This window comes from Lethenteron reissneri, unplaced genomic scaffold (assembly GCF_015708825.2).
Source record: "Lethenteron reissneri isolate LAM-NWPU_2019-01 unplaced genomic scaffold, ASM1570882v1 scaffold_1376, whole genome shotgun sequence".
Lineage (NCBI taxonomy): Eukaryota > Metazoa > Chordata > Hyperoartia > Petromyzontiformes > Petromyzontidae > Lethenteron > Lethenteron reissneri.
In genome coordinates this window covers 84,992-109,991 of record NW_026891087.1, presented here as the reverse complement: position 1 = coordinate 109,991, position 25,000 = coordinate 84,992, and the positions used below count along the sequence as shown (strand labels likewise).

The following is a 25,000-nucleotide window of genomic DNA, read 5'->3' as shown; positions in this document are numbered from 1 at the left end:
ATTTTATTATTCATTTCTGTTTTTCTTGAGTAAGAGTTTCATTTTTATCACATTGCTTTTTTAAATTAAATATGAAAAAAAAATTCCAACAAAGTATACAATTTTGGAAAAAATAAATTTTCACGAACATTAATCGTCTCGCACAACGAGTCTTTGTGCAAAATGTCAGCTCGATTGGATCACGGGAAGTGGGTTAAAAAACGACCGAAAGATTTGCACGGTCGTAAGCGCGCAAGCAAGCAAGTGAACTTAATATAAAGGATTTAAAAACAACTAAATTGAATCGTTTCGGAGGCAACACGAGCTTCCGTCTTCAGGTGGAACCGTCACAGCAGAATTACTGCATCAAGTGAAGACAACTCGAAGAGACACGAGATTATATACAGCCTGAGGGGGGGGGGCCAGGGGGGGCCGTGGGTGGGGGGGACAAGCTGGTGGGGGGGAGGGGCCAGGGGGGGCCGTGGGTGGGGAGGACAAGCTGGTGGGGGGGAGGGGCCAGGGGGGGCCGTGAGTGGGGGGGGACAAGCTGGTGGGGGGGAGGGGCCAGGGTGGGTGGGGGGGACAAGCTGGTGGGGGGGAGGGGCCAGGGGGGGCCGTGGGTGGGGGGGGACAAGCTGGTGGGGGGGAGGGGCCAGGGGGGGCCGTGGGTGGGGGGGACAAGCTGGTGGGGGGGGGGAGCCAGGGGGGGCCGTGGGTGGGGGGGACAAGCTGGTGGGGGGGAGGGGCCAGGGTGGGTGGGGGGGACAAGCTGGTGACATCATTTCTTATGATGCAGAAGATGGCCAGTGAGTTAAAACGGGGGGGGGGCGGAATTTTTATTTTATGTTTTAACTACGTAACCAAAGAGTGTGAAAGAGCGCCAGCTCTCTGCACAAGGGGGATTGTGGACTGGCTCTGACGGGTGCCGCTGCAAGCTTACAAAGAGCTTGAGTGCCCAAGCGCGTACAGAGATTTCTGGAGCGAGACTCCCCCAAATCCTTTCAAAACGCCGTCGCGTGCCGTATTAGGAGCGAGTTGTTAATCAGCTAAAGGATATTTTCAGACGCTACGGGCTGTGCGTGTGCCTGCCGAGTTTTATTTTATTTTCTGAAAAATAAACGCCGTACATTCTTCTGATGTGAATAGACACACACATTGTGCCAACATGGCTCCGGATGACATTTAGCCAAGGCCGACATGCTGAGCTTTCAAAGTTTCTCACTGAAGGCGATAGTGACCGAGCGTTAATTATACAGACTGGTCGGCATTGGAATTCTTTTTTACATTTTGGATTTCCCACAACCGGCATTTAATTGAACACTCGCCGCATCCCGACTGTTTTAGCATTTGCCAGGAAATATGACCACCTCAGAGCAGAGGTCGCAAACGGGTTTTGATTCCTTACCCGTACCCGGCCGCACCAGGGTCGCAAACGGGTACCCGTACCCGGCCGTACCTGTACCCTACCCGTACCTGGCTGGGTACGGGTATCGGGTACCTGATTGCGACCTCTGGGATGAAGCCATGTTGTAGGCGCGGGTGGGTTGATTCTAGGAACTTGAATTGTGAGAAGAGACAAGACGTTGGGAAATGAGTGACAAGCGGTGACTCACCAGTGACTCACGTTCTACCCATACCCGGCCGGTCACGGGTAGCCGGGTATCGGGTAGGGTACGGGTATCGGGTAGGGTACGGGTATCGGGTACGCGGTTGTGACCTCTGCCTCAGAGCACGGGATTCTGCCAACGCACAACACCGCCTTCCCACTGCTCCTCTCCCATGGGGTGTTGTTGTTGTTGTTGTCTAAATGTTGTTGTCTAGATGTTGTTGTCTAGATGTTGTTGTTGTTGTTGTCTAAATGCACCGCAAAGTCACGACATCCGCTCAGTCTGCAAATTACCGGCGCAAAACGGAACTTGATTTTGATGCAGTAATTTTTAGCTGTGACGGTCCCACCTGATGACGGAGACTTGTGTTGCCTCCGAAACGTCGTGATTTATTATTTTATTTTATTTCCATTATTACTTTTATTAACTTTTAATTTTTTTTTTTACCTACGTGGTGACTTTACCGGAAAAAAAAAAACCTAAGAGTTTGATGATTTTGAGGCCGGATTGCTGAACAAATGAAGGGTTCGCGTGTGTGACGCGGTAAACGCTCACCTTCCAGACGTCTGCTGCTGCTGCTGTCGATTGAAATTGTCGTTGCCCTGCAAAAGATCAACGGGGGCACGCCACCGTCATTCACGCACTTCGAACTCACGATCGCGTGCGGGCAAGCGCCGCGTATGTGCACGTTAAATCTGTTAGTTTTGTATATCGCCAGCGCGAGACATTTTCTTCACTTCCATTCTCACCACGGAAGATTGCAACATTCACCGTTTTGTTTAGTAACAGGAGCAATCCGTACGAAGCAGGGTCATTGTGCCGACGTCTGTCCATGAATGGGCACGCAGACCCCTTGTGCAGAGAGCGCACGCACGCTCGCTTGCACGCACGCACGCACGCTCGCACGTTTGAAGAAGGGTCCTCGCTGGTACCACGGGTTTCGTGTTCTTTAAACATGTGTAACGTGAGGATATATCCGGCTCACTGACCTATCACAACTCGTCACGATGATTGGCTCTACCGGTCCTGGTCCACAGCCAATGGGGGGAAGCCTAGGGGCGTGGCCCTGACGTCATGGCAAGCTGACAGCTGTTTGTAGATGATTGGTTCTGCTGGCTTTAGCCACGGCCAATGGGGAGACGAGTCAGGGGCGTGGTCCCGGGAGCCTACGATGGAGTCTGGAAGAATCCATGGAGGCTAACCAGGTTTGGTGGAAACGTACCACGTGACCCGGGTATTAAATAGGGGTGGAGACGAGCGACACGTGGTCAGAACGGGAACGAACGGAGGAAGGGGGCCACGCGGGAGCGGGGCTCCGGGTTGCCACGTGGCAGTGCGTCTCTCTCTGTCTGTCTGTCCCTCTCACGCTGCCTGTCAGCAGCGTGAAGGAAAGCTGTTCATGAAAAGTGAAATAAAGACCAGATTCCAGGAGTCGCCTCAATGACCATTATTACACGTATATTAAGCTCGCCAAAAGGAGTGCTCGGATCTCAGCGAGCGTTTAATACGCGTGGCACCACGATTCGTACCTTCGAATGTGCCTCCTCATTATATCCGCTTCTCTGAGTCTCTTAAGCATCTGCCATCAGCAGATCGCAGGTACGCGTGGGAACCCACCCACCCCCCCTTCGTGCTGCTGATTGAGGGACGTTGGTTTGCGTAGAGGTCGAACCATGAACCTCTCCGATTCAGTTGCTTTGTCTTCTTGGTTCTTTCGGTAAAGTCATGTAGAAGGGAAGTAATAAAATAATAAAAATAAAACATAAAATATTTTATTACTTCCCTTCTACGTGACTTTAGCGAAAGAACCAAGAAGATGAATCCCTGCAGTCACGAAAGCTTTAAATCAGTTGCTTTATATTATAATTGATAACCGGAGTAAAATGCATGCAGATGAAATTTCGGCAAACTCAATCGACCGTACACAATGCGCCTATATTTTATACTTGATTGCAATTTAATTTCGCGGACAGTCTACGGAGATATGCGTGGAAAAAAACACGTCATTCCCCCCTCCCCGCGCACGCTGCATTGTGCGTAGGGGGGCGGATGACGATTCGTGACGGATGATTGATTCTCAAGATTTCTTAAGTTATTGCCGCGGCAGTGAAAGTTCAGCGGGGAGTGCATGGCGGGCCTCCCCGGGCCCGTGCGGTCATTTTCAAAAGGGGGCCGTCTTGCGTCGGCGCATCACCTACCTGTGTGAGGTCGTGCCGGCCAGGCACACGGCGCAGAGGGTGGCGACGCGGGGGCTTGCCAAGCGCCGGCGTTGCCGCGCCCGCCGCCTCCGAGGGCAGGAAGGACTTGTCCTCGTAGGCGTTGGGCGCGGTGGCGGATGCCGCCTCGCCGCCGGAGCGGGCGGCCGCCCCCGGCTCGTCACGCGCCGGCGTCCTGGCCCGGGCGGCCGCGCCGCAGTGGTAGGTGCGTAGCTCCTTGTTCTCCCGCTTGCAGCGCAGCACCACCGCCACCGCGGCCACGTTCAGGACGCACGACGCCACGGCCAGCGCCACGACCGCGACGAACGGCGTCGCGAAGGCGCCGTCGCCGTCGTCGCCGTCGTCCCCGTCGCTGTCGTCCGGGAGCCGGCCCTCGGGGCGCGCGTCCGTGACGAACGGCGTCGCGAAGGCATCGTCCCCGTCCCCGTCGTCGTCCCCGCCGTCGTCATCCGGGAGCCGGCCCTCGGGGCGCGTGTCCGTGACGCGCACCGTGAACGTCTTGACCGACACGAGCGGCGGCGCTCCGTCGTCCCGCGCCACCACCGTCAGGTTGTACTCGGCGGCGGCGGTCGCCCCGCGGTCCAGCCGCGTCGCCGTTGCCAGCGCGTACACCTCGCCCCCGTCCCAGGCGCGGAGCGCGAACGGCGGCGCCGCGCCGGGCCCCGCGGCCGACGCGCCCTCGAGCGTGCAGGTCACGCGCCCGTTGGCGCCCGAGTCTCGGTCCCGGATGCGGACGAAGGCCACGACGTGGCCGGGCGATGCCCCCCGGGACACGCCGACGACGGCGGCCGCGGAGTCCGCCGCGGCGTCGCCGGTCGGGCCGAGCAGCCGCACGACGGGCGCGTTGTCGTTCACGTCCAGGACGCGCACCAGCACCGTGGCGTAAGCGGGGACGGAGTCGGGCCCCCGGTCGCGCGCCCGCACGTGCATCTCGTGGGAGTCGGCCTCCTCGTGGTCCAGGGCCCCCACGAGGGTGACTAGGCCCGAGCGCGAGTCAACCGCGAAGAGGGTGCGCGCCGTCTCGTGCGCCCCCAGCATCGCCGCGTACTCCACCTCCCCGTTGGCGCCATCGTCCGGGTCCCACGCGTGGAGCCGCGCGACCAGCGTGCCCGCCGGCGCGTCCTCGGGCACCAGCGCCCGGTACACGGGCCGCTCGAAGGCGGGCGCGTTGTCGTTGGTGTCGAGGAGGCGCACGGTGAGCAGGACCGTGCCGCTGAGCGGCGGGCGGCCCCCGTCCAGCGCGGTGAGCACGTACTCGTGCGCGGCCCGGCGCTCGCGGTCCAGGGCGCGGCGCACCACCAGCACGGGCGACAAAGCGCCGCCGCCGCCGTCGCGCGTCTCCAGGGCGAAGGCGCCGTCGTCGGGCTCCATGGCGTAGCCCCGCAGCGCGTTGGCGCCGGCGTCGGGGTCGCGGGCGCCGTCCAGCGCGAAGCGCGTGCCGACCGCGGCGCTCTCGGCGACCTCGAGGAGGGCGCTCTCGGCCGGGAAGCGCGGCGCGTGGTCGTTGACGTCCAGCACGTCGACGACGACGCGCACCAGCTCGGCGGGCCGCTCCAGGACGGCGCCGAGCAGCAGGGAGCAGCCCGAGCCAGCAGCGCTCGCCCGGCGGCACGCGGCCTCGCGGTCGAGGCGCTGGCGCACCCACACCTCGCCGCTGTCGGCGCTCACGGCGAGGTAGTCGGAGCCGTTGGTGCCCCGCAGCGCTCGGAATCGGCGCGCTCGGAATTGCTCGGCGGTGAGGCCCAGGTCGCGGGCCAGTTTCCCCACCAGCGTCCCCGGCGGCTCCTCTTCGCGGACCGAGTAGCGCGGGGGCGCCGGCGGGGAGCGGCGGGCGGAGGCGGCGACGGTGACGGCGCAGCACAGGCAGACGAGGGCGGCGCCGAGAGGATCCATTTGTCCGGGTCGGGGCGAGCCGGGGCACGAGCTGCGTGCGTGGACGGCGCCGGCCGAGGAGTCGGAATTGCGGGGAGACGAAGGGGGGAGAGGGTCGAGCAGGAATAAGGCAACACTTGATAACAAGTATAACCCGCAAAAACAAAATTTTGGGAAAAAAAATTTCACGAACATTAATTGTCACGCACAACGAGTCTGTGTGCAAAATGTCAGCTCGATTGGATCACGGGAAGTGGGTTAAAAAACGACCGAAAGATTTGCACGGTCCTAAGCAAGCAAGCAAGTGAACTTAATATCAAGGATTTAAAAACGACGACGTGGGGAAGCAGGTGATGGGGGGGAAGAACTGTTCGTTGTGATTTTTTTATTCGGATATTTTAAGTTGTGTAAATGAAATTGTGACCGGAAAATGGAAAAATTGACGATGCATAATCAATAGCGAGACTAGCTTCACTACCCGGTTTCGCCTGGGGGCTTGGATGAACCACGCCCGGCCGCCTTTGTCCCCCCACTGGCGATGTTCACACACCACGCCAGTTACTCGTTTGAGGCTGAGTCGACCTAGGGGAGGCCCAGGAGCGGTTAAAATAATCGTCACCGGCGGTGGCCGTGAGCGGGAATCGAACTCGGGTCGCCGGTTTCGTAGCGCGGCGTAGCGCTACCCGCTACACTACATTGCGTTACGCTTCCACGTGCGCGGATTTGACATCACAACTCACTTGCCGTGCAAAAAATAACTGCATTATTGAGTTCCAACCCCCAAAAAAGAGTATTTTTATAATTTGTACACGGTGTCCAGTTTGGAAAGTACCCACATGGCAAATTTCAAGTTTGTTGCATGTCGGGAAGTACGCTAAACATTTTGAACAAACACAATCACGACTTTGCCTTTTATATGAATGGAGATGTGATCTTGGCCTTGTCAAGTTGCTTGAGATGACGCGCTCGACGGCCATCAATGAATAGAGTGCCACGGTGAAATGCGGCGAAGTGTTTGACATACTTTAGTGCAAGCCGCCTCGTTGCTAGACACAAACATCAAGTGTTTATAACACTGGTCAACAACAACAACAACATGTTTTTCTGGCCTGGACCTTTGCAGCAGTGTATAGTGTAAGTGTATAGTAGTGAATAGTGTAGTGTATAGTAGTGTTTCGTGTAGTGTATAGTAGTGTATAGTGTAGTGTATAGTAGTGTATAGTGTAGTGTATAGTGTAGTGTATAGTAGTGTATAGTGTAGTGTATAGTAGTGTATAGTAGTGTATAGTGTAGTGTATCGTGTAGCAGTGTATAGTGTAAGTGTATAGTAGTGAACAGTGTAGTGTATAGTAGTTTATAGTGTAGTGTATCGTGTAGAAGTGTATAGTGTCACGGCAAGCCTCGGGGTCACTTGCTGGAGTTCTTCCATTACTCGTACGGTACATAGAATTTTTCGGTAAAGTCACGTAGGTAAAAAATTAAAATTTATAAAAGTAAAATAAGTTACTTGATACAGTAAGCGTGCTGTGATGGTTCCACCTGAAGACGGAAGCTTGTGTTGCCTCCGAAACGTCGTGATTTTTATTTTATTTTTATTTTACTTTTATTAATTTTAATTTTTTTACCTACGTGACTTTAGCAAAAAAACCTAAGAATATGAATCATTGCAGTCAAGAAAGCTTCAAATCTAGAAATAGTAGGGTACATCTTCTTGGTTCTTTCGGTAAAGTCACGTAGAAGGAAAATAATAAAAATTAAACATAATAAAAAAATATCATAGTATTAATAAAAATAAAACATAAAAAAATAATATATTAATTTATTGTTTTTTTTTATTTCTTTTATTATTTCCCTTCTACGTGACTTTACCGAAAAAACCTAAGAATATGAATCCTTGCAGTCAAGAAAGCTTCAAATCTAGAAATAGTAGGGTACATCTTCTTGGTTCTTTCGGTAAAGTGAGGTAGAAGAAAAATAATAAAATAATAAAAAGAAAACATTAAAATTATATTCTATTATATTATTAATGAAAATAATAAAAGAATAAAAATAAAACATTAAAAAATTGTTATATTATTAATAAAAATAATAAAATAATAAAAATGAAACATTAAAAGATATTATATTATTTTATTATGTTTACTTTTATTTTATTATTTCCCTTTTACGTGACTTTACCGAAAAAACCTAAGAATATGAATCCTTGCAGTCACGAAAGCTTCAAATCTACAAACAGCAGGGTACATTTCATTAAAGCGTGTGTTTTAAAAAAGTTAGTAACATTACTCATCACGTCCATATCCAACAACGCCGAGTGGCTAAGACATGTGGACGAGATCAAGTTGTCTGTCAAGAGCGTGAGCGCTGAGTAGCACAGGGAGGAGGGAGACGCGTGTTTGGCCACGTACCCGCTACGGGATTCACCAGCCGCCGTCGAACCTGCAGCAGCAGCAGTTGGTGTAGAGCAACACAAACAATGTCGAGCAAAGCGTCGTAAGGGCGGCAAACGAGAGAGAGGTGAGAGAGAGGAGACGCCTGGGGCGTTGAAACGAACGTCGCAGCTGTTGCTGAGGTCACGTGCTGACCACGTGGGCGGGTGAGTTGACCGGCAGCAGCAGCAGCAGCAGCCAATGGGAGGGAGGCGTGACGCACGCGCGGCTCTCAGCCAATCAGGGCTCTGTCCGCCCGTGGCGCGTGCTGCCCACCCACCCGGCCAACATGGCGGCCTGGCACGACGGACGATTTGGTTGTCAGCGATCTGGAGTTGACGTTGACGTCACTGCAGCGATCCGTACTCTTTGGTTCTTTTGGTAAAGTCACGTAGGTAGCAAAACAATGTTCTCGCTGTGGTTTTCCCACCTGATGATGATGATGATGATTGTGTTGCAGTCGAAACGTCGTGATTTAGTTTTGTTTATTAAATACTTTTTATTAAGTTCACTTGCTTGCTTGCTTGCGCGCTTACGACCGTGCAAATCTTTCGGTCGTTTTTTTAACCCACTTCCCGTGATCCAATCGAGCTGACATTTTGCACACAGACTCGTTGTGCGTGACAATTTATTTTCGTGAAATTTTTTTTCCAAAATTTTCAACTTTTTAGGAATTTTTTTTTTCATATTTAATTTAAAATACCAATGTGATAAAAATGAAACTCTTACTCAAGAAAAACAGAAATGAATAATAAAATAAAACCGATGCCACGCATATAAAGGATTTATAGTGAAAAACTTTGTTTTTACGGGTTAATTTTTTTATACCTATGTGGCTTTAGCGAAAGAAACAGAGTATTTATCAGCATATTTGTATTGTTGTTACTAAGATGGAACTGTGTGCTTGTGTGTGTGTGTGTACGCAACCAGCAACACGGTTTACCCACAGCAAGGAATTGTTGAGGTGTTTTTCTTTCTATTACGTGCTTTTGAGTTCAAAATAATGTATTTCCATGTTGTGTAACGTCAACTGATTTAAAGCTTTTGTGACTGCAGGGATTCATCTTCTTGGTTCTTTCGGTAAAGTCATCACGTAGAAGGAAAATAATAAAATAATAAAAATAAAACATAAAATAATTCTCACGACGTTTCGGCCACAACGCAACGTCGTGAGAATTATTAAATGTTGTATTTTTATTATTTTATTATTTACCTTCTACGTGACTTTACCGAAAGAACCAAGAAGAAAATAATTCTTTTTATAAAATAATTATTTTATTGTTTTATTTTTATTATTTTCCTTCTACGTGACTTTACCGAAAGAACCAAGAGGATAACATCAACTGCTTTAATAAGGCATTTGAAAATGTTTCATAAAAAATCGTGCATTAGCATGCATTTCTGTACAATTGCATTCAGTATTCAGTATCGATTGCATTCAGTATCGCGTGGGCGGCGATGTTGTCACCTGTGGCTTTAGCGGCCACTAGGGGGAGCCGTGTCGTCACGTGCGCTGTCCCGAACGATGGCGTTCTTGACGTTAAATGTTCAAAACAACTTTATGAATCAAATGCATTTTAAATCTAATTACGTCCCCCAGTTCGTTTGGGGACGTTATAGTGAAACGGCTTCTATAGGAGCGGCGCAAGTTGAGGACTTGCTGTACTGCATCGCATTTGTTCTGCGAAATTTCGTTGCTATTCCAGGAGTCCCCAAACAATGCTGATATTACTGGCAGGAACCACCTGGTTCCACCAGCCCACAGGGGATTATTGTGTCCGTCCGTCCGTCGTGCATCCAAAATTGGGAGGGGTCGGGCTGGGTGGAGAGGGGATGGGCTGGGTGGGGAGGGTGGGGCTGTGTGGGGGGTGGGAGGGGTGGGGCTGGGTGGAGAGGGGATGGGCTGGGTGGGGAGGGGATGGGCTGGGTGGGGCTGTGTGGGGGGTGGGGCTGGGTGGGGAGGGGAGCCTCTACGTGCTTCCAGATGCACCACAATGAGCATCACGACCGATTTGTCAACTTCCCATTTACCAGTTCTTGCTTGACCTGTCAATTTCCTTCATTTTCTCCACATTTCTGGCCTTCTGGCTGGAGGTTGTCAAGTAATTGGTGTATTTTGCTTCTATTATAATGGCAACTAGAATTTGTTTTAAAATTGTTTCTGCTATTGATCATTTACACGGCTTTCACTGAAGCACTTCACATCATTTATCTTTGTGGAAACTATCATGTTGGCAGTACTCTACTAGATGCAGGAATGTATCTATTATTGTTTGCACCAGTATATCTTCTGCGTCCACTGTAAGAAATGCATGACTGTTTAATCTGAAGAATAGACATATTTTTACGGAGCTTATAGTTTACTAGAATAGCCATTATGGTAATGTGGAGGCGGAGTGGTTAGTACTGTGTTTTGCTTTTAATTCAAACTGTTAACTGTGGGGGTGTCTGTAACACAGCGTGTACGTATGTCACTGGCAGATATTTGGCTAAATGGAGCTAAAACCGAAACTTTGTATTCATGATTTAGGCCACAGTAGCCCCAATGGGCCGTTGTGCAAGTTTACATTTTATTATTACAAAATACAAAGGTCTGTTAGAGGTGCTGGTGTTTGCAATACAGCATGAGTTTGTGCAATTCCTGCCCCGGTTACCCACTTGTAGAAGGTTTTTCTGCATCGTTATTAAATATTTGGTTGCATGTTTTTTGTTTATCTTGTATGCAACTGATGAGGTTTTTGAAAAATTGAAATCTGTAATCATTTGACAGCTCTAAAAAGTGTAAATCTGGACATTTGGTTATTCGTTTGTGATGATCTGTGCTCTGTTGGTGAGGCGTAAACACCTACTTTTTCATTTAGACATTGTGTTCATTTGCTTTTTGTAAACAATTTTCAAAAGATTTATTTCCTCCCTCTTCTAGCTAATTCTCATGTTGGCCTTCTTTTGCAACAAAACAACTGAAATACTCTTTGTACACAGGAGCAACTTTTATCATTTTTAATTACACCATTTAAGTTTTACAAATTGAATACCTTTAATTGTACTGATGGTGTTCTACTGTGTGTACTGTATGCATGTAACATAGGGTTTTCAAAATATTCAAATGCAGTTACTTTAAACGTCTTCAGAATTTGAGACAAGCGTTCATTCTTAAAATGCCCAAATGTTGTGGTACGGCATGTTTTGCAGTGGCACCAAAGGTTTTACACATTGCAGTTTGGATCATGTCCCATTGGAAATAATTGGGAATTTTTACTTAAACATTGTGATCACTCTCAGTAGATAATGCAGCTGCTTATCTTCGCCATTAGGTTTGCACTTCGTATGCCATTTGCAAAAAAATGTTTGACGGATTTTTCTTGAATTACAAATGACCTGCTGCAAGTGGTGATGTCGTGAAGCTTAAGCATCTGAACAAATTGTTCAGCATACTTAGGAAAAACAAGTTTTGTGCATTTTGTCATTTTCAGTTGTACAAGTGTAATGCGGGCGTAAACGGCCCTCCGGAGGTGACGTCAGGAGGGGAGGAGTTAGGTCACGTGGGGGGGTGAGGGGTTAGGCTATAGAAGGAGGGGAACCGGAAGAGGACGGGGAGTGACGGGGAACCAGGAACAGAGAGAGGCCACGAAGGGCGAAGCGGAGGGTGGCGAGATCGCCACGAACACGGGGGAGCGAGGATCGGCACCGTTGGCCAGCGGTGACCGACCCGAAGCAGCGAGGAGGCTGCAGTCAGCAGCGGGGCTGCATACAGAGTCAGCAGCGGGTCTGCATACGGTAGCAGCCAGAGGGTCTGCACATAGGGGTAGCAGCGGGAGTCTGCATAGAGGTAGCAGCGAGTCTGCAGGGAGGAGGTTACAGTAGATGAAGCGGAGAGTCAGAGGGAAGAAGGAGCTATAATAGCAGCGAATAGCCGGGGGCTACAAATACAGAGTTATAACAGAGTGCCGTGTGGGTGAGGACGAGAACCCAATAAAAGACACGAAGACAGAAGGAAGTGTCCGAGTCCTTTTATTACACTGGAGTCAGAAGTGAAACGGCATGGCGAAACAACTGAGGAAAAAGAATATTCCATCCCCGGCGTCGGCTTCATCTTCGGACGACGACGATCTTCCTCCTGAGGTCGGCTTCACTTCGGCGGAGGGAGAGATCCGTGAGGGCCCGGGCGTCGAAGAGGTGGCCCCTTCGTCCGACCCATCTGCGTTGAAGGACGAAGATTTAAGATGGATCCGGATGGCGGAGCAACTGGCAACCCTAAAAACCGTCATCACAGAGTTGTGTGACCTTGTCACGCCAAGGGCGGCGTTGGAAGGTGATGGTGGTGATCGGCAGGAGCCCGGGTCGTCTTCGATGGCGCCGCCATCGGCCACGCGGCGTGAAGACGCCATCTTGGGCGTGGCGCACCACGGAAGGCGGGAAGCCGCCATTTTGGGGCCGCCGCGAGGATCGTCCGCCATTTTGGCGACACAGCGTTGCGACGCCTTGCTGAACTTACCGCCGGAAGAGTCAGCGACGGACGGAAGCAAGCCAAGGAGTCGCAGTCGTCACCTTACAACCGTCAAAGAGTTCTCCATCGGGGGCGATTGGAGTGCGTTCGCCTGCAGATTTTTGGCGGCGGTACGTACGGCAAGGTGGACGGACGCTGAGGCACTGGAGGTGCTCCCGACTCTTCTTGATGATGAGTCCGTTCGTTTTTTTCGCTCTATAAAAGCTGCGAAGAAGAAAACTCTGCGAGGGGTGTTCGAGGAAATGGCGGACGCGTACGAGCCACCGGATGACGCCCATCGCCGATTCGTGCAGCGGCAACGCGCACCTGAGGAGTCACCTGTAGCGTACAGGGGCGCCGTGTTGGAACTCGCTATGGCCGCTTACCCGGAGACGGAGCCTGACCTGCTGGAACCACTCATCTTGGGGAAGATGTTGGAGTTGTCCCGAGATCTCGGCATTCCCATGCAAGCGTGCGGTCACGAAAAACTCACGTCCCGGACCGCGGCCAAGTGTTGGACGCCCAGTTCAATCTCCGCCGCTGGAAACAGGTGACGGCGTGGACGGGCGGTCCTGTCGTCGATGGGGGGGCCGTAGGGTGGGACCCTACGAAGGCCGTGTACGGGCCGGATGCGACCGGCCCAAAGGAGTTGTCGGCCGCCTCCACTCCGTGGCCGGCTCGAAGCGGGCCAGGGCCGCGGGCTCCGCCGCCGGCGCGGCCGCGTCGGGACGGGGTGCCCGCTGCGCGCCGCCCCGACGTCGACTGCTTCCGCTGCGGCCGTCGGGGCCACTATGCCAGGGACTGCTGGGCCCGGGTTCCGGGGCCGCCCCAGCAGGAGGCCTCGACAGCGGATGCCCCAAAGAAAGACCCTCCGGCACAGGCAAGTCGGTGCGCACCAGACACCCGGCAAGGCCTGACACCTCACTCATCGCCGTTGTTATGCGACGCGGATGTTGTAAAATACGGGAGGCCAGTATCTGAGCCTTGTCGCTCGATAACGCAGTGGCGTAAGCTGGCTCGGCGGGTTGTCGCGGCCGCTACCGGTTCGTCCACTGTACCTGGGTCCATCCAAGGGGTGGACGTACGTATTTTGGTGGATTCCGGTGCGTCCGCGACCATTATTTCGGATGTGATATTCCTTCTTTTGAACATCCCACCGGGGGCCGTGAGGCCGGCTTACGCTTCCTGCATCGCTGCGAACGGGGGTAGTATGGGCATCGTGGGACAGGTGGACGCTAACATTTCTATCGGGGGTGTCTCGGCCTCGGGCGTTGTGTTGATTTCGAGGTCCCTGGCGGTTCCTTGCCTGTTGGGTACGGATTTTTGGCTAAGATGCCCATTCTAATTAGAATCAATGAAAATTGCATAGAACTACCGGGGGGCCGGAAATTGGAATTTTTACAGTCCGCCTGGGGGCGACCGGCTCCTGTCGCCCAGGTGCAGGCGCTATCGGAAGTTTCGGTTGATATTCCACCTGGCTCTCAGATGCTCATTCCCTTACGATACCGGAAGCCGGTTCCGGGTCGGCAGGGTGCTTTTGGGATTTTGCTGTCGCCGTCCGCCGCGGTTACGGGCGGCTTAGCGCTGGTAGGGGCGCAAACTATTGTCCGTCCAGATCAGCGCCCGTTTTTGCAGGTGTTAAATGCGGGTGCTGAAAGCGTGTGTGTGCCAGCTGGTACCGTTGTGGCACATGCCACTACGGCGTTTACGGCCCAGAGTGACCTGCCGGACGGGGGGCTTGTGGGTGGTGTTTCACACGATGGAGGGGTTGATGATCGTTGGATCGCCGAATTATGTGGGGAAAATTCGGCCCTTTCCACCGAGCAGCGTTGTGCGATTCATAAATTATTATCGAGCTATTCCGATGTGTTTAGCTCGGACGATTTGGACTTGGGACGCACCTCGCTTCTCTCTCATCATATCGACACGGGGGACGCTGCCCCTATCCGGTTGAACTCGCGTCGGATGAGTCCGGCTGAGCGTGAGCATGTTCGAGGGGCAGTGGAAGACATGTTGAAAGCGGATATTATATCTCCGTCTAATAGCCCATGGGGCGCGCCTGTTGTGTTGGTTAAAAAGAAGGATGGTAAATTGCGATTTTGTGTGGATTTTCGGAAGCTGAATAAAGTGTCGGTGGCAGATGCGTATCCCCTGCCGCGTATGGACGATTCTCTCGACGCCTTGTCAGGGGCTAAGTTTTTTTCAACGCTAGATCTCTCTTCGGGCTTCTGGCAGCTCCCCCTTGACGAGCCCTCGTGAGAAAAGACAGCTTTCCGTACGCCGCAGAGGTTATTCCAATTTAACTGTCTTCCGATGGGGTTGAATGCTGCCCCTGCCACTTTTCAGAGGTTGATGGAGTTGGTGTTGACGGGGTTGCAGTGGGAGACATGTCTCATTTATTTAGATGATATTATAGTCTTCAGCCGCACATTTGATGAGCATTTACTGCGGTTGGAGGCTGTATTCGCCAGAATGCGTTCTGCTAATTTGAAATTCAAGCCTAAGAAATGTCATTTACTGCAACGCTCCGTTCGATACTTGGGACATATTGTTAGTGCGGACGGGGTGGCCACGGATCCAGAGAAAACTGCTTGTGTCCGGGATTGGGCAACCCCGGCCACGGTGGGTGATGTGCGTCGGTTTTTGGGGTTCGCCTCATATTATCGGAGGTTTGTTCCGAATTTCGCTACTATCGCCAGGCCTTTACATCTCCTTACTGGGAAGGGGCATAAATTTGTGTGGGGACCGCCGGAGGAGGCGGCGTTTCGGAGCCTGCGCGATTTATTGGCTACTGCGCCGACGTTGGATTATCCGGATTTTGAACATCCCTTCATTCTGGATACTGATGCGAGTGACACTGGTAATGGGGCGGTGTTGTCCCAGTCAAAAGGTGGTGTTGAGCGTGTGGTGGCGTATGGGAGTCGAGTTTTGTCTCCCGCGGAAACCCGTTACTGCGTCACTCGCAGGGAACTTTTGGCTATTGTGTTTTTTCTCCGACAATTTCGACCGTATCTGTACGGTCGGTCGTTTATTGTCCGCACGGACCATGCGGCCTTACAGTACGCTCTTAAGATGGACCAGCCATCCGGACAATTGGCGAGATGGCTGGACACGTTGCAAGAATTTTCCTTCCAAATTCACCATCGGAAGGGTGTGCGTCACGCTAACGCGGACGCACTGTCCAGGTTGCCGCAACAATCCCCTTGTGCTGTGTGCGTCGGGGACGCATAGGTGTGGACCGACTCAGCCTCCCCCTCAGCCTGTCGCGCTGGCGGTGGATGTTCTCGAAACTCCGCTTACACCGGGACCGGTTGATGGGGGACCGGCTGACGGGATTTTGCGTCTTCCGAGGTCTGTGTGGATTCGGGAGCAAATGTTGGACGATTCTTTGGTGTCGTTACGAAAACGAACGGAGAAGGCGGGTAAGGAACTCGGTGCGGGTGGTATTTCGGAAACTGCTCTCCGAGATGGGTTACTGATGTGGAGGGAAGGGATACAGGAACACTGGCGTCTCGTTGTGCCTGCGTCATTGCGGTACAAGTTGATTAGATCTTTGCACTGTGACACACTTTTACACCTGGGGGTGCAGAAAACCCTATTGACGCTGCAACGAGACTATTATTGGCACGGCATGACGACGGATGTCGTCGGTCACGTTCGCGCGTGTCCCGATTGTGCCCGCCGTAAACCACCTAAACATCCATATGTTCCGCCGATACAATCGATTCAAGTATCTCGGGTTAATGAGCTGGTGGCGTTAGATATTTTGGGACCCTTTCCGCCATCCGCTAAGGGAAATAAGTATTTACTGGTGGGGGTGGAGTACCTCTCTCGCTGGCCGATGGCCTGGCCTTTGCCTGACCAGTCAGCGGCGTCTATCACTGACGCCTTTCTATTTGGGTATGTAATGGACAAGGGGGCGCCGGAGAGGCTCCTTACAGATCAGGGGCGTAACTTTTCGTCCAAATTGTTGGGGGGAAGTGTGTGCGGCTTTGGGAACTAAAAAGATACGGACGTCCCCCTACCACCCACAAACTGATGGGATGGTGGAACGGTTGAATCGGACTCTGTCCGCCATGCTGTGCCATACAGTCGGGGAAAATCAATCTGATTGGGATTTGCATATCCCTGGGGTGCTTTCGGCGTATCGCATGACGCCGCACGCGGCTACTGGATACTCGCCGTTCTTCCTTATGTACGGCCGTGAGAATGTGCCGCCGATTAATGAGCAGTTGGGAACCGGTGCGAGGGGGCCTGTTAAGCCTCTTCCTGAGTATATTCAGGACAACGTTCGCCGTGTCACTGAGGCGAGGGAAAGAGCCCGCATGGCTACAGCCAAAGCTCAGGCCAGGAATGAGCGGTGTGCCCGACGTTCGAAGGGGGAGTGCCCCTGGAAGAAGGGGGACCTGGCCTGGCTTCATTGCCCACAGGTGCGGCCAGGTACCTCTCCTAAATTACACAAACCGTGGCAAGGTCCGGTCCGCCTCATTGAGGTTCCCAACCCACAGTCGGCGCGTGTTCAGGTTGGTTCGCGGCGCTGGTTCGTGCATACATCCCGGTTGAAGCCATACATTGCCCCGCGGCCGGATGCGTCATCTCCCGAAGTTGCCTTGCCGGGGTCTGTTGCTGCCGACTCGCCCTTGCCTGTGTCTGCTGACCTTGCGAAAGCGCCTGTCGTACCCTTCACAGACAAGCCGGCCGTGACAGCGCAGGGAGGAGGACGTTCCGCTAGTGGGATGCCGACCGGTGCCGCGGAACCCACGGGACCTGCAGCTCTTCCTATCCCTCCGCGGACGCGAGTACGGGATGTCTCTGGACGCGAGCGGGACAGTGGCGGGCCTCCAATGGCGACGGAAGAACTTGCGCCCGTCGCCCCTAAAACCCTTCCACGTTCCCGCTCGGCGGGTGGGCTGCCGACCGTCCGGGACGGCCCGGCTGCCCGTACTCGCTCGAAATCCCTCACGTTTCGTTAGATTGTGTTGTGTTGTGTTCTGGTTATATTGTTGTTGCATGCTTCGTGTCTTTTTACGTGTTGGCCCTTTACACCCGCATTCTTGTCAGGTTGCAATTCAGCCGAGGTCGGCTGGATTTTCTTTATGGGGGAGGGTGATGTAATGCGGGCGTAAACGGCCCTCCGGAGGTGACGTCAGGAGGGGAGGAGTTAGGTCACGTGGGGGGGTGAGGGGTTAGGCTATAGAAGGAGGGGAACCGGAAGAGGACGGGGAGTGACGGGGAACCAGGAACAGAGAGAGGCCACGAAGGGCGAAGCGGAGGGTGGCGAGATCGCCACGAACACGGGGGAGCGAGGATCGGCACCGTTGGCCAGCGGTGACCGACCCGAAGCAGCGAGAGGAGGCTGCAGTCAGCAGCGGGGCTGCATACAGAGTCAGCAGCGGGTCTGCATACGGTAGCAGCCAGAGGGTCTGCACATAGGGGTAGCAGCGGGAGTCTGCATAGAGGTAGCAGCGAGTCTGCAGGGAGGAGGTTACAGTAGATGAAGCGGAGAGTCAGAGGGAAGAAGGAGCTATAATAGCAGCGAATAGCCGGGGGCTACAAATACAGAGTTATAACAGAGTGCCGTGTGGGTGAGGACGAGAACCCAATAAAAGACACGAAGACAGAAGGAAGTGTCCGAGTCCTTTTATTACACAAGTAACACGAAAAAAGATATAGACTTCGTGTTTTTATATTTTATTTAAGTTGAATCTGACTGCCACTTCAGTAGGTACAGAACTCCCGATACGTTGCGGTGATGGGCGGGACCTCACCTGTAAATGCGGCACTCAAAATTACCCATCAATGGTAACCGCGGATTTTAGCCACGCAGCGACATTAATCCCCAACAAAATATGAATATCAGGACAAACCACTCCAATAATCGGTGAAAATAACAGCGAATAAGAGTTTCCATTTTACCCTAAAAACGATATGTGTCTACATTGCAGAATTTTGCATTTGTAAATATTAAATCATAAAAAAAACATACACTCCAGTACTCAGAAGATCATAGCAAAACCTGGTCTGTGCAACTCAACCATTTTTTCCTCTCCATTTGTCTCAACATGTTTCTCTGGACATCAAGACACGCATCTGAAACATTTCTCCGTACCTCCGATTAGCGCGCTTGGATACATACGATGCGAAAGGAGTCCAAGCATACAAACACGCGTCTGTCGCAAGGCACCACGATGGGAAGTGTAAGTGTGGCGAGCACATTGTTGGAGGAAATTGGCCGTATATCATCTGAGGATTTGGGAGTTTGATTTTTATTTTATTTTTATTTTATTTTACTTTTATTCATTTAAATTTTTTACCTACGTGACTTTACCGAAAAAACCTAAGAGTATGAATCCTTGCAGTCGCGAAAGGTTCAAATCTAGAACACGATCTACACCGTTAAAATTCAGCGTTTAAAAAAGCAAAAACCTGCTGCAGTTCAACAAAGTCGTCACGTGAGTGCGAGAGGGAGAGCGGGCACGGCCAGCAGCTCTGCAGCTTCTTCTCGCAACGCTTCAGCGCTGTCCGTCAGCAAGAGCTGGCAAAGAGAAAACGCAGGTGGGGCTCAAAATCAGAATCTTGGTACCGGCAGGAACCACCTGGTTCCACCAGCCCACAGGGGATTATTGTGTCCGTCCGTCTGACCGTCCCGTCCGTCGAAGTGCATCCAAAAATGGGTGGGGTGGGGCTGGGTGGGAAGGGGAAGGTGGGAGGGGCTGGGTGGGGAGGGTGGGGCTGGGTGGGGAGAGGCTGGGTGGGAGGGGAGGGTGGGGAGGGGCTGGGTGGGGAGGGTGGGGAGGGGAGGGTGTGGATGGCTGAGTGGGGAGGGTGGGGAGGGGCTTGGTGGGGAGGGTGGGGCTGGGTGGGGGTGGGGCTGGGTGGGGAGGGTGTGGAGGGGTTGGGTGGGGAGGGGCTGGGTGGGGAGGGTGGGGAGGGTGGGGCTGGGTGGGAGGTTGGAGGGTTACTTTGGCAGAGAAAACGATCTGCTTGGCCTTTCTGAGTGGCAGGAACTCAATCTGTTGCACCAGATCCTTGGGCTCAGCGTTGGCCAGCATTGCCAGGGACTTCAAGCCAACTTTGTACAGTTGGCGGGCTCTGGACTTGAAGAAAACGAACATTTAAACATCTGAATATTGTCACTGGATGAACGTGTCGCTGTGTGACTGATGTGGTGGCAGCATGTCCATACCTCCTTCACTCCAGCCACCTGCATGAGTGGAATCAATTCTGACTTGACACAGTAGGAGAGCTTTTTGTGGGAGATCAGCAAACAGGAGTTGGTATGCCCAGAACTCGTCTAGTTCCTTCAGGGTAAAGACAAAGACTGCAGGTGGTCAGTTCACAATCATAACCGGATGAACACGATTCATATCAATGGGCTCTTAAGATGCCACTGTGTCCAGTGATGCGGACACTTTACCTGGCAAAAATGCATGATGCAGGAGGCAAAGGCTGCTGCAGATCCCACCAGGTTTTGAATGAAGCCACGATTTTGGCCAAACTTGGAGGCGACTTTCCACACCGATGTCTGTTTGTACAAGGCGTAGAGGACCAAGGCCAGGTAGAATCTGTTCACTACTCGCTCGTCCACCGCTTTCTGTCACACACCCAAAGGCAAAACAAACGATTCCACGACGTTTCGTATTAATTTAAAAACCATGGCATGATTTTAACTTGTATGCCTTTCTTATACTTTTACGACAGGTTATCTAACGAGGTGTTCACGTCTCTGCTGTAAACAATACGCGGCACTGTACAACAGCTTCATGCCAGATATCACTACTTCATTGGCATTGATAATTGTTTTTTATCCTTCTATCTGACGACAAAACTGACTCCTTTATACAAGGGATCATGTTTGCATTAACCACAACACTTGCGGTCAAAATGCAAACAAAACACATAACTCTGATAATGTATGCACTGTCCTTGAAGTTGATTGGTCCACACCCGAGACAGCTTTCCTTAGAGCCTAGTCTCACATGGTGTTGGACCAGATGATGCCAAAAGGCGCACAACTCAAAGACAATGCACCATCAGAGTATGAGAGCTCGGGGGAAGCAAAATATCATATTTTGCTACTGGCAAAGGAGGTTCCAATGGTGTAAATCTCTGACATTGTAAAGTAGGCACAGGTAATAAGAACATCAAAACCATTAAAATCTTTGGCTTAAAAACCTAGGCACCTGTCTTGTGCTTTGTCCGGCTACTTTCCTGGCGATGAAGCTCTCTGGAACACCAATGACCGTGGCCACTTTCTGTTCCGTCACATCCAGCTGATTAAACTACAAAACAAACAAACACATGTCCTGTGCATTTTTTTGAACAGCTTAGCATTCATTAAGGGCATCATATTCTTAGATTTTTTGGGTAAAGTCACGTAGGTAAAAAAGTAAAATTCATATTTTATTTTTATCTTATTTAACTTTTATGAATTTAAATTTTTTACCTACCTGGTGACTTTACCGAAAAAACCTAAGAATATGAATCCTTGCAGTCACGAAAGCTTCAAATCTAGAATTAAGGGTATCATTTAATACAATGAATGTAGCATTTTCAAATACAGAATAACCCATTTCAAATAATAGTGATATATTAAGATAATTTTAAAGCTTCTACACATAGCCCACCAATCTCAATACCCTTATAACAATCTTAAAAGAAGCTATCACTTTCACAAATCAGAGCGTTATCTATAATTCAACATTTAAATAAGCCGATTATATGTATTGTTGTTACATATCGTGATGCAATGTGTCCACACCTGTCGCATGTACGTGTTCCAGTCCGGTCTGCACTGAGAGACCAAGTCGTACGGCGTCGCCAGGTAGATGAGGTGCAGGTAGTTATTCAGCACCAAGCCTTCAACGCCCGCTTTTAGATCTCGGTACAGCACGGTACAAAAAGCCAAATCGACGGATCCTGCGAGACAAACACGACATTAGAACACTGCGTGCGTGCACGTGCGCTCGTGCACGTGCGCTCGTGCACGTGCGCTCGTGCACGTGCGCTCGTGCACGAAGCCGACTACAGCGTCACTTTGAAAGTAAATGTCAGGCTTGCCTTAAAAGTGAGATTTAGCTTCGCAAAAAAACATCTACCTTGTAGATTTCAATTTAAAGCTTTCGTGACTGCAGGGATTCATATTCTTGGTTCTTTTGGTAAAGTCACGTAGAAGGGAAATAATAAAATAAATAAAACATTATAAAATACATTGTTATTTTATAATTTTTCGGTAAAGCCACGTAGAAGGGAAATAATAAAATAAAAAATAAAACATTAAATATTTTATTATATTATTTTATTAAGTTTTTTTTTTTTTTCCCTTCTAGGTGACTTTACCGAAGGAACCAAGAAGATGAATCCCTGCAGTCTAAAACATAATAAAATATATTATATTCTATTATTTTACAATGTTTTATTTTTATTATTTTATAATTTCCCTTCTACGTGACTTTACCGAAAATAAGAAAAATAAAACATAATAAAATAAATTATTATATTATTTTATGTTATATTTTTCTTATTTTATTATTTCCCTTCTATGTGACTTCACCGAAAGAAGCAAGAAGACGAATATTACTACCCTTGTATGTGGCTTGACCAAGCTTGGTAACCTCCAGCAGCTGCTCAGAGGGTGCAGCAGCGTCTCCCTCGGACCTCCTGCAGAGCCTCACCAGGCCCGCCTGCTGCAGCTGCTGCAGGCAGTGCCGGCACAGATCCCTGACTTTCTTCATCCCACCACCCTCCTGCTGCTGCTGCTGCACCCCAAACAGGGTGGTCTCCAAAAAGCGATGGATAGCGTCGATGTCCGTTGCGATCTGTTACCAGCAAAGGGTTGTAAATGCGGTTTGTCAATTCGTAATATTTCATACCCTTAGTTCTTTCGGTAAAAGTCACGTAGGTAAAAATGAAATTAAAATTCACGTTTTATTTTTATTCATTTTCATTTCATTTTTTACCTACACGGTGACTTTACCGAAAGAACTAAGGGTATGAATCCTTGAAGTCACGAAAGCTTCAAATCTAGAATTCGTAATATTTGTTCGATCGTCAACAAGCAACGCAAATGATTACGCGAGTAGCGGTTCGGATTCATCAAGAAAAATGCATCATTGCGCTCATTTTACACACTTGATCGTGCGTCTAGGAATACATGAAATATGTATTTGCGTGAACTCTGTAGCCTCTATTGGCATTACAACTCACCACATTGTTAAACAAATATTTCTTCTTGAATCACTGCTCCAAATCGTGACAATGTTTCAAATCGCAAGGGATACACACATATATATGCACCATTTATTTTTACTAAACCAATAAATGTCTTCTTCTTGGTTCTTTTGGTAAAGTCATCACGTAGAAGGGAAGTAATAAAATAAGAAAAATAAAACATAATAAAATAATTCTCACGACGTTTCGGCCACAACGCAAGCAGCCGTCTTCAGGTGAGGAACAGGTCTGTCGAGAAGACAGAGTCTGAATGACAACCCCAGGCTTGGAGCGTGTTTTTAAGCTGGGTTGGAGGGGGGGAAGAGCGCCTTGACAAAATAATTTGCATATCAAGAGGAGTTTAGCATATATTTAAGCTGGGTTGGAGGTGGAAGAGCGCCTTGACAAAATAATTTGCAACCCAGCTTAAAAAGACGATCCAAGCTTGGGGTTCACTCAAACAAGCATGATCTGATGAGTTGATGACTTAATGATGACATCACTCTGCTGCTGCTGCTGCTCTATATAAGATCAGGAGACACAGCAGAGCCTCACCATTCTGGCGAATTGCCCGATGATGATGCTGGATGCAATTACCAGCGAAACGTCGTGCTACTCAAATTGTAAATGTTGTGGTTTCACGCTTCAACACACCGGTGGGCTAAAGCAGTGAACTATTTTGTCTTTTGTCAACGTGACACTTTTTTACTGATTGGCCGTGTCGGGTGGTGGAGGGTTACGACACATTTATAAATAACGCGGCGATCTAAACCCAACAACGTTGATTATGAAGCATGATCTATTTAAACTCTGAGTATGTAACTACCACGAACCGTTTCATATCAAATGTATCGTGTCAAATGCATGCATCTGTTGCCCCAGCAGTTTGTAAACGGTAAACATCGGCTCCAAAAACACACAAACAGGTGCCGAGTATTATTAAACAGACTTGTCTCCTGGTTGCTGCGTAACATTTCCATGGAAACGTCACTGCAGTTCATTTCGTGCGTAATTTACGTTATAAGCAGAACAGAAACTGACCTTCAAGCCAATGAGTGACAGGAGTAGGCTTTGAACTCCTTTTCCATCTGCATGTGCCAGGCTACTCTGGCAAACTTCAAATGGTCCATCCACAAGTAGCGTCACCACCTACAAGTAGAAAAACGCAGAAAAATCATATTTTTTCTTCTGGCAAATGAGGTTCCAATGGTGTAAATGCTTCACCCCGAGCTCTCATACTCTGATGGTGCGTTGTCTTTGAGTTGTGCGCATTTTGGCGTCATCTGGTCCAACACCATGTGAGACTAGGCTCTAAGGAAAGCTGTCTCAGGTGTGGGCCAATCAACTTCAAGGACAGTGCGTACATTATCAGAGTTGTGTTTTTGTTAGCATTCCGACCGCAGGTATTGTGGTCAATGCAAACATGACTCCTTGTAAAAAAGGTGTCAGTTTTGTTGCCAGATAAAAGGGTAAATTTTTTAAATCATATTTTGCGACTGGCAAAGGAGGTTCCAATGGTGACAGAGAAATCGATTACAAAGAGCACACTTCCGCTACACAAGAACAAGGTCTGTAGGCCGGTGTGATCATTTTAACAAGACGCTCAACTTTTGAATGGGACGTCCTTCAGCTAATTCTAACATTGGGAGCATGGCAGCAGAACAGCCGCTACACCTTGGGCTTGTCCCTGCTGTTGACGATGGTGATGCTCTCTCCCGACGCGTCTATCCCCGCCCGCCCGGCACGGCCCACCATCTGCTTGTACTGGCTTCGGCTTAGGAAGGAATTGCCGATGTAGGGGGAGCGGAGGATCACCCTGAAGGCAGGTGCGTGCGTTGGGGCAGGAGGCACAGGAGACGATCCACAAGTTATCGACGAACAAGAAAAACATTCGAGCGTGGTTGTGACGCATAGCACTCCGATGTGCTTTCGGGTCGTGCCGCTTGTCGTTTGGCACGACGTCCGACATGTCGCCCTACGTGTTGACAGCTTCTTCAAGAACATCATGCCAAACAACACGTGGTACCACCTTAAAAATCATCGGAGACTTTGTGCAAGGTGACCGCGTACTTTTTACCGCGCTATGCCAATGGCTTCTGCGTGGCGAATGAGTATCTAAAATTGAAGGCGCACATCTTTCATTTACACGTTTTAAACGTCTCTGGCGTGCCGATGCCAAAACACTCCCCCAACTCACAACAT

The 25,000-nt window shown here is 50.4% G+C and overlaps 1 protein-coding gene and 1 pseudogene across 1 annotated transcript in view; both read right to left on the bottom strand.

Moving 5' to 3' along the window:
* The window catches only part of LOC133362122 (protocadherin-10-like), a gene marked incomplete at its 3' end in the record, with an annotated part of 10,939 nt that extends 5,244 nt beyond the window's left edge, over positions 1-5,695 (bottom strand). The window contains exons 1-2 of the mRNA XM_061581077.1: positions 3,785-5,695; positions 2,142-2,188 (exon numbers count right to left, since the gene is read on the bottom strand). Coding sequence (XP_061437061.1) covers positions 2,142-2,188; positions 3,785-5,695 — 1,958 coding nt within the window. The remainder of the gene's footprint in view (positions 1-2,141; positions 2,189-3,784) is intronic.
* Positions 5,696-18,329: 12,634 nt separating this feature from the next.
* Positions 18,330-25,000, bottom strand: part of LOC133362121 (helicase POLQ-like) — a 13,071-nt pseudogene continuing 6,400 nt past the window's right edge.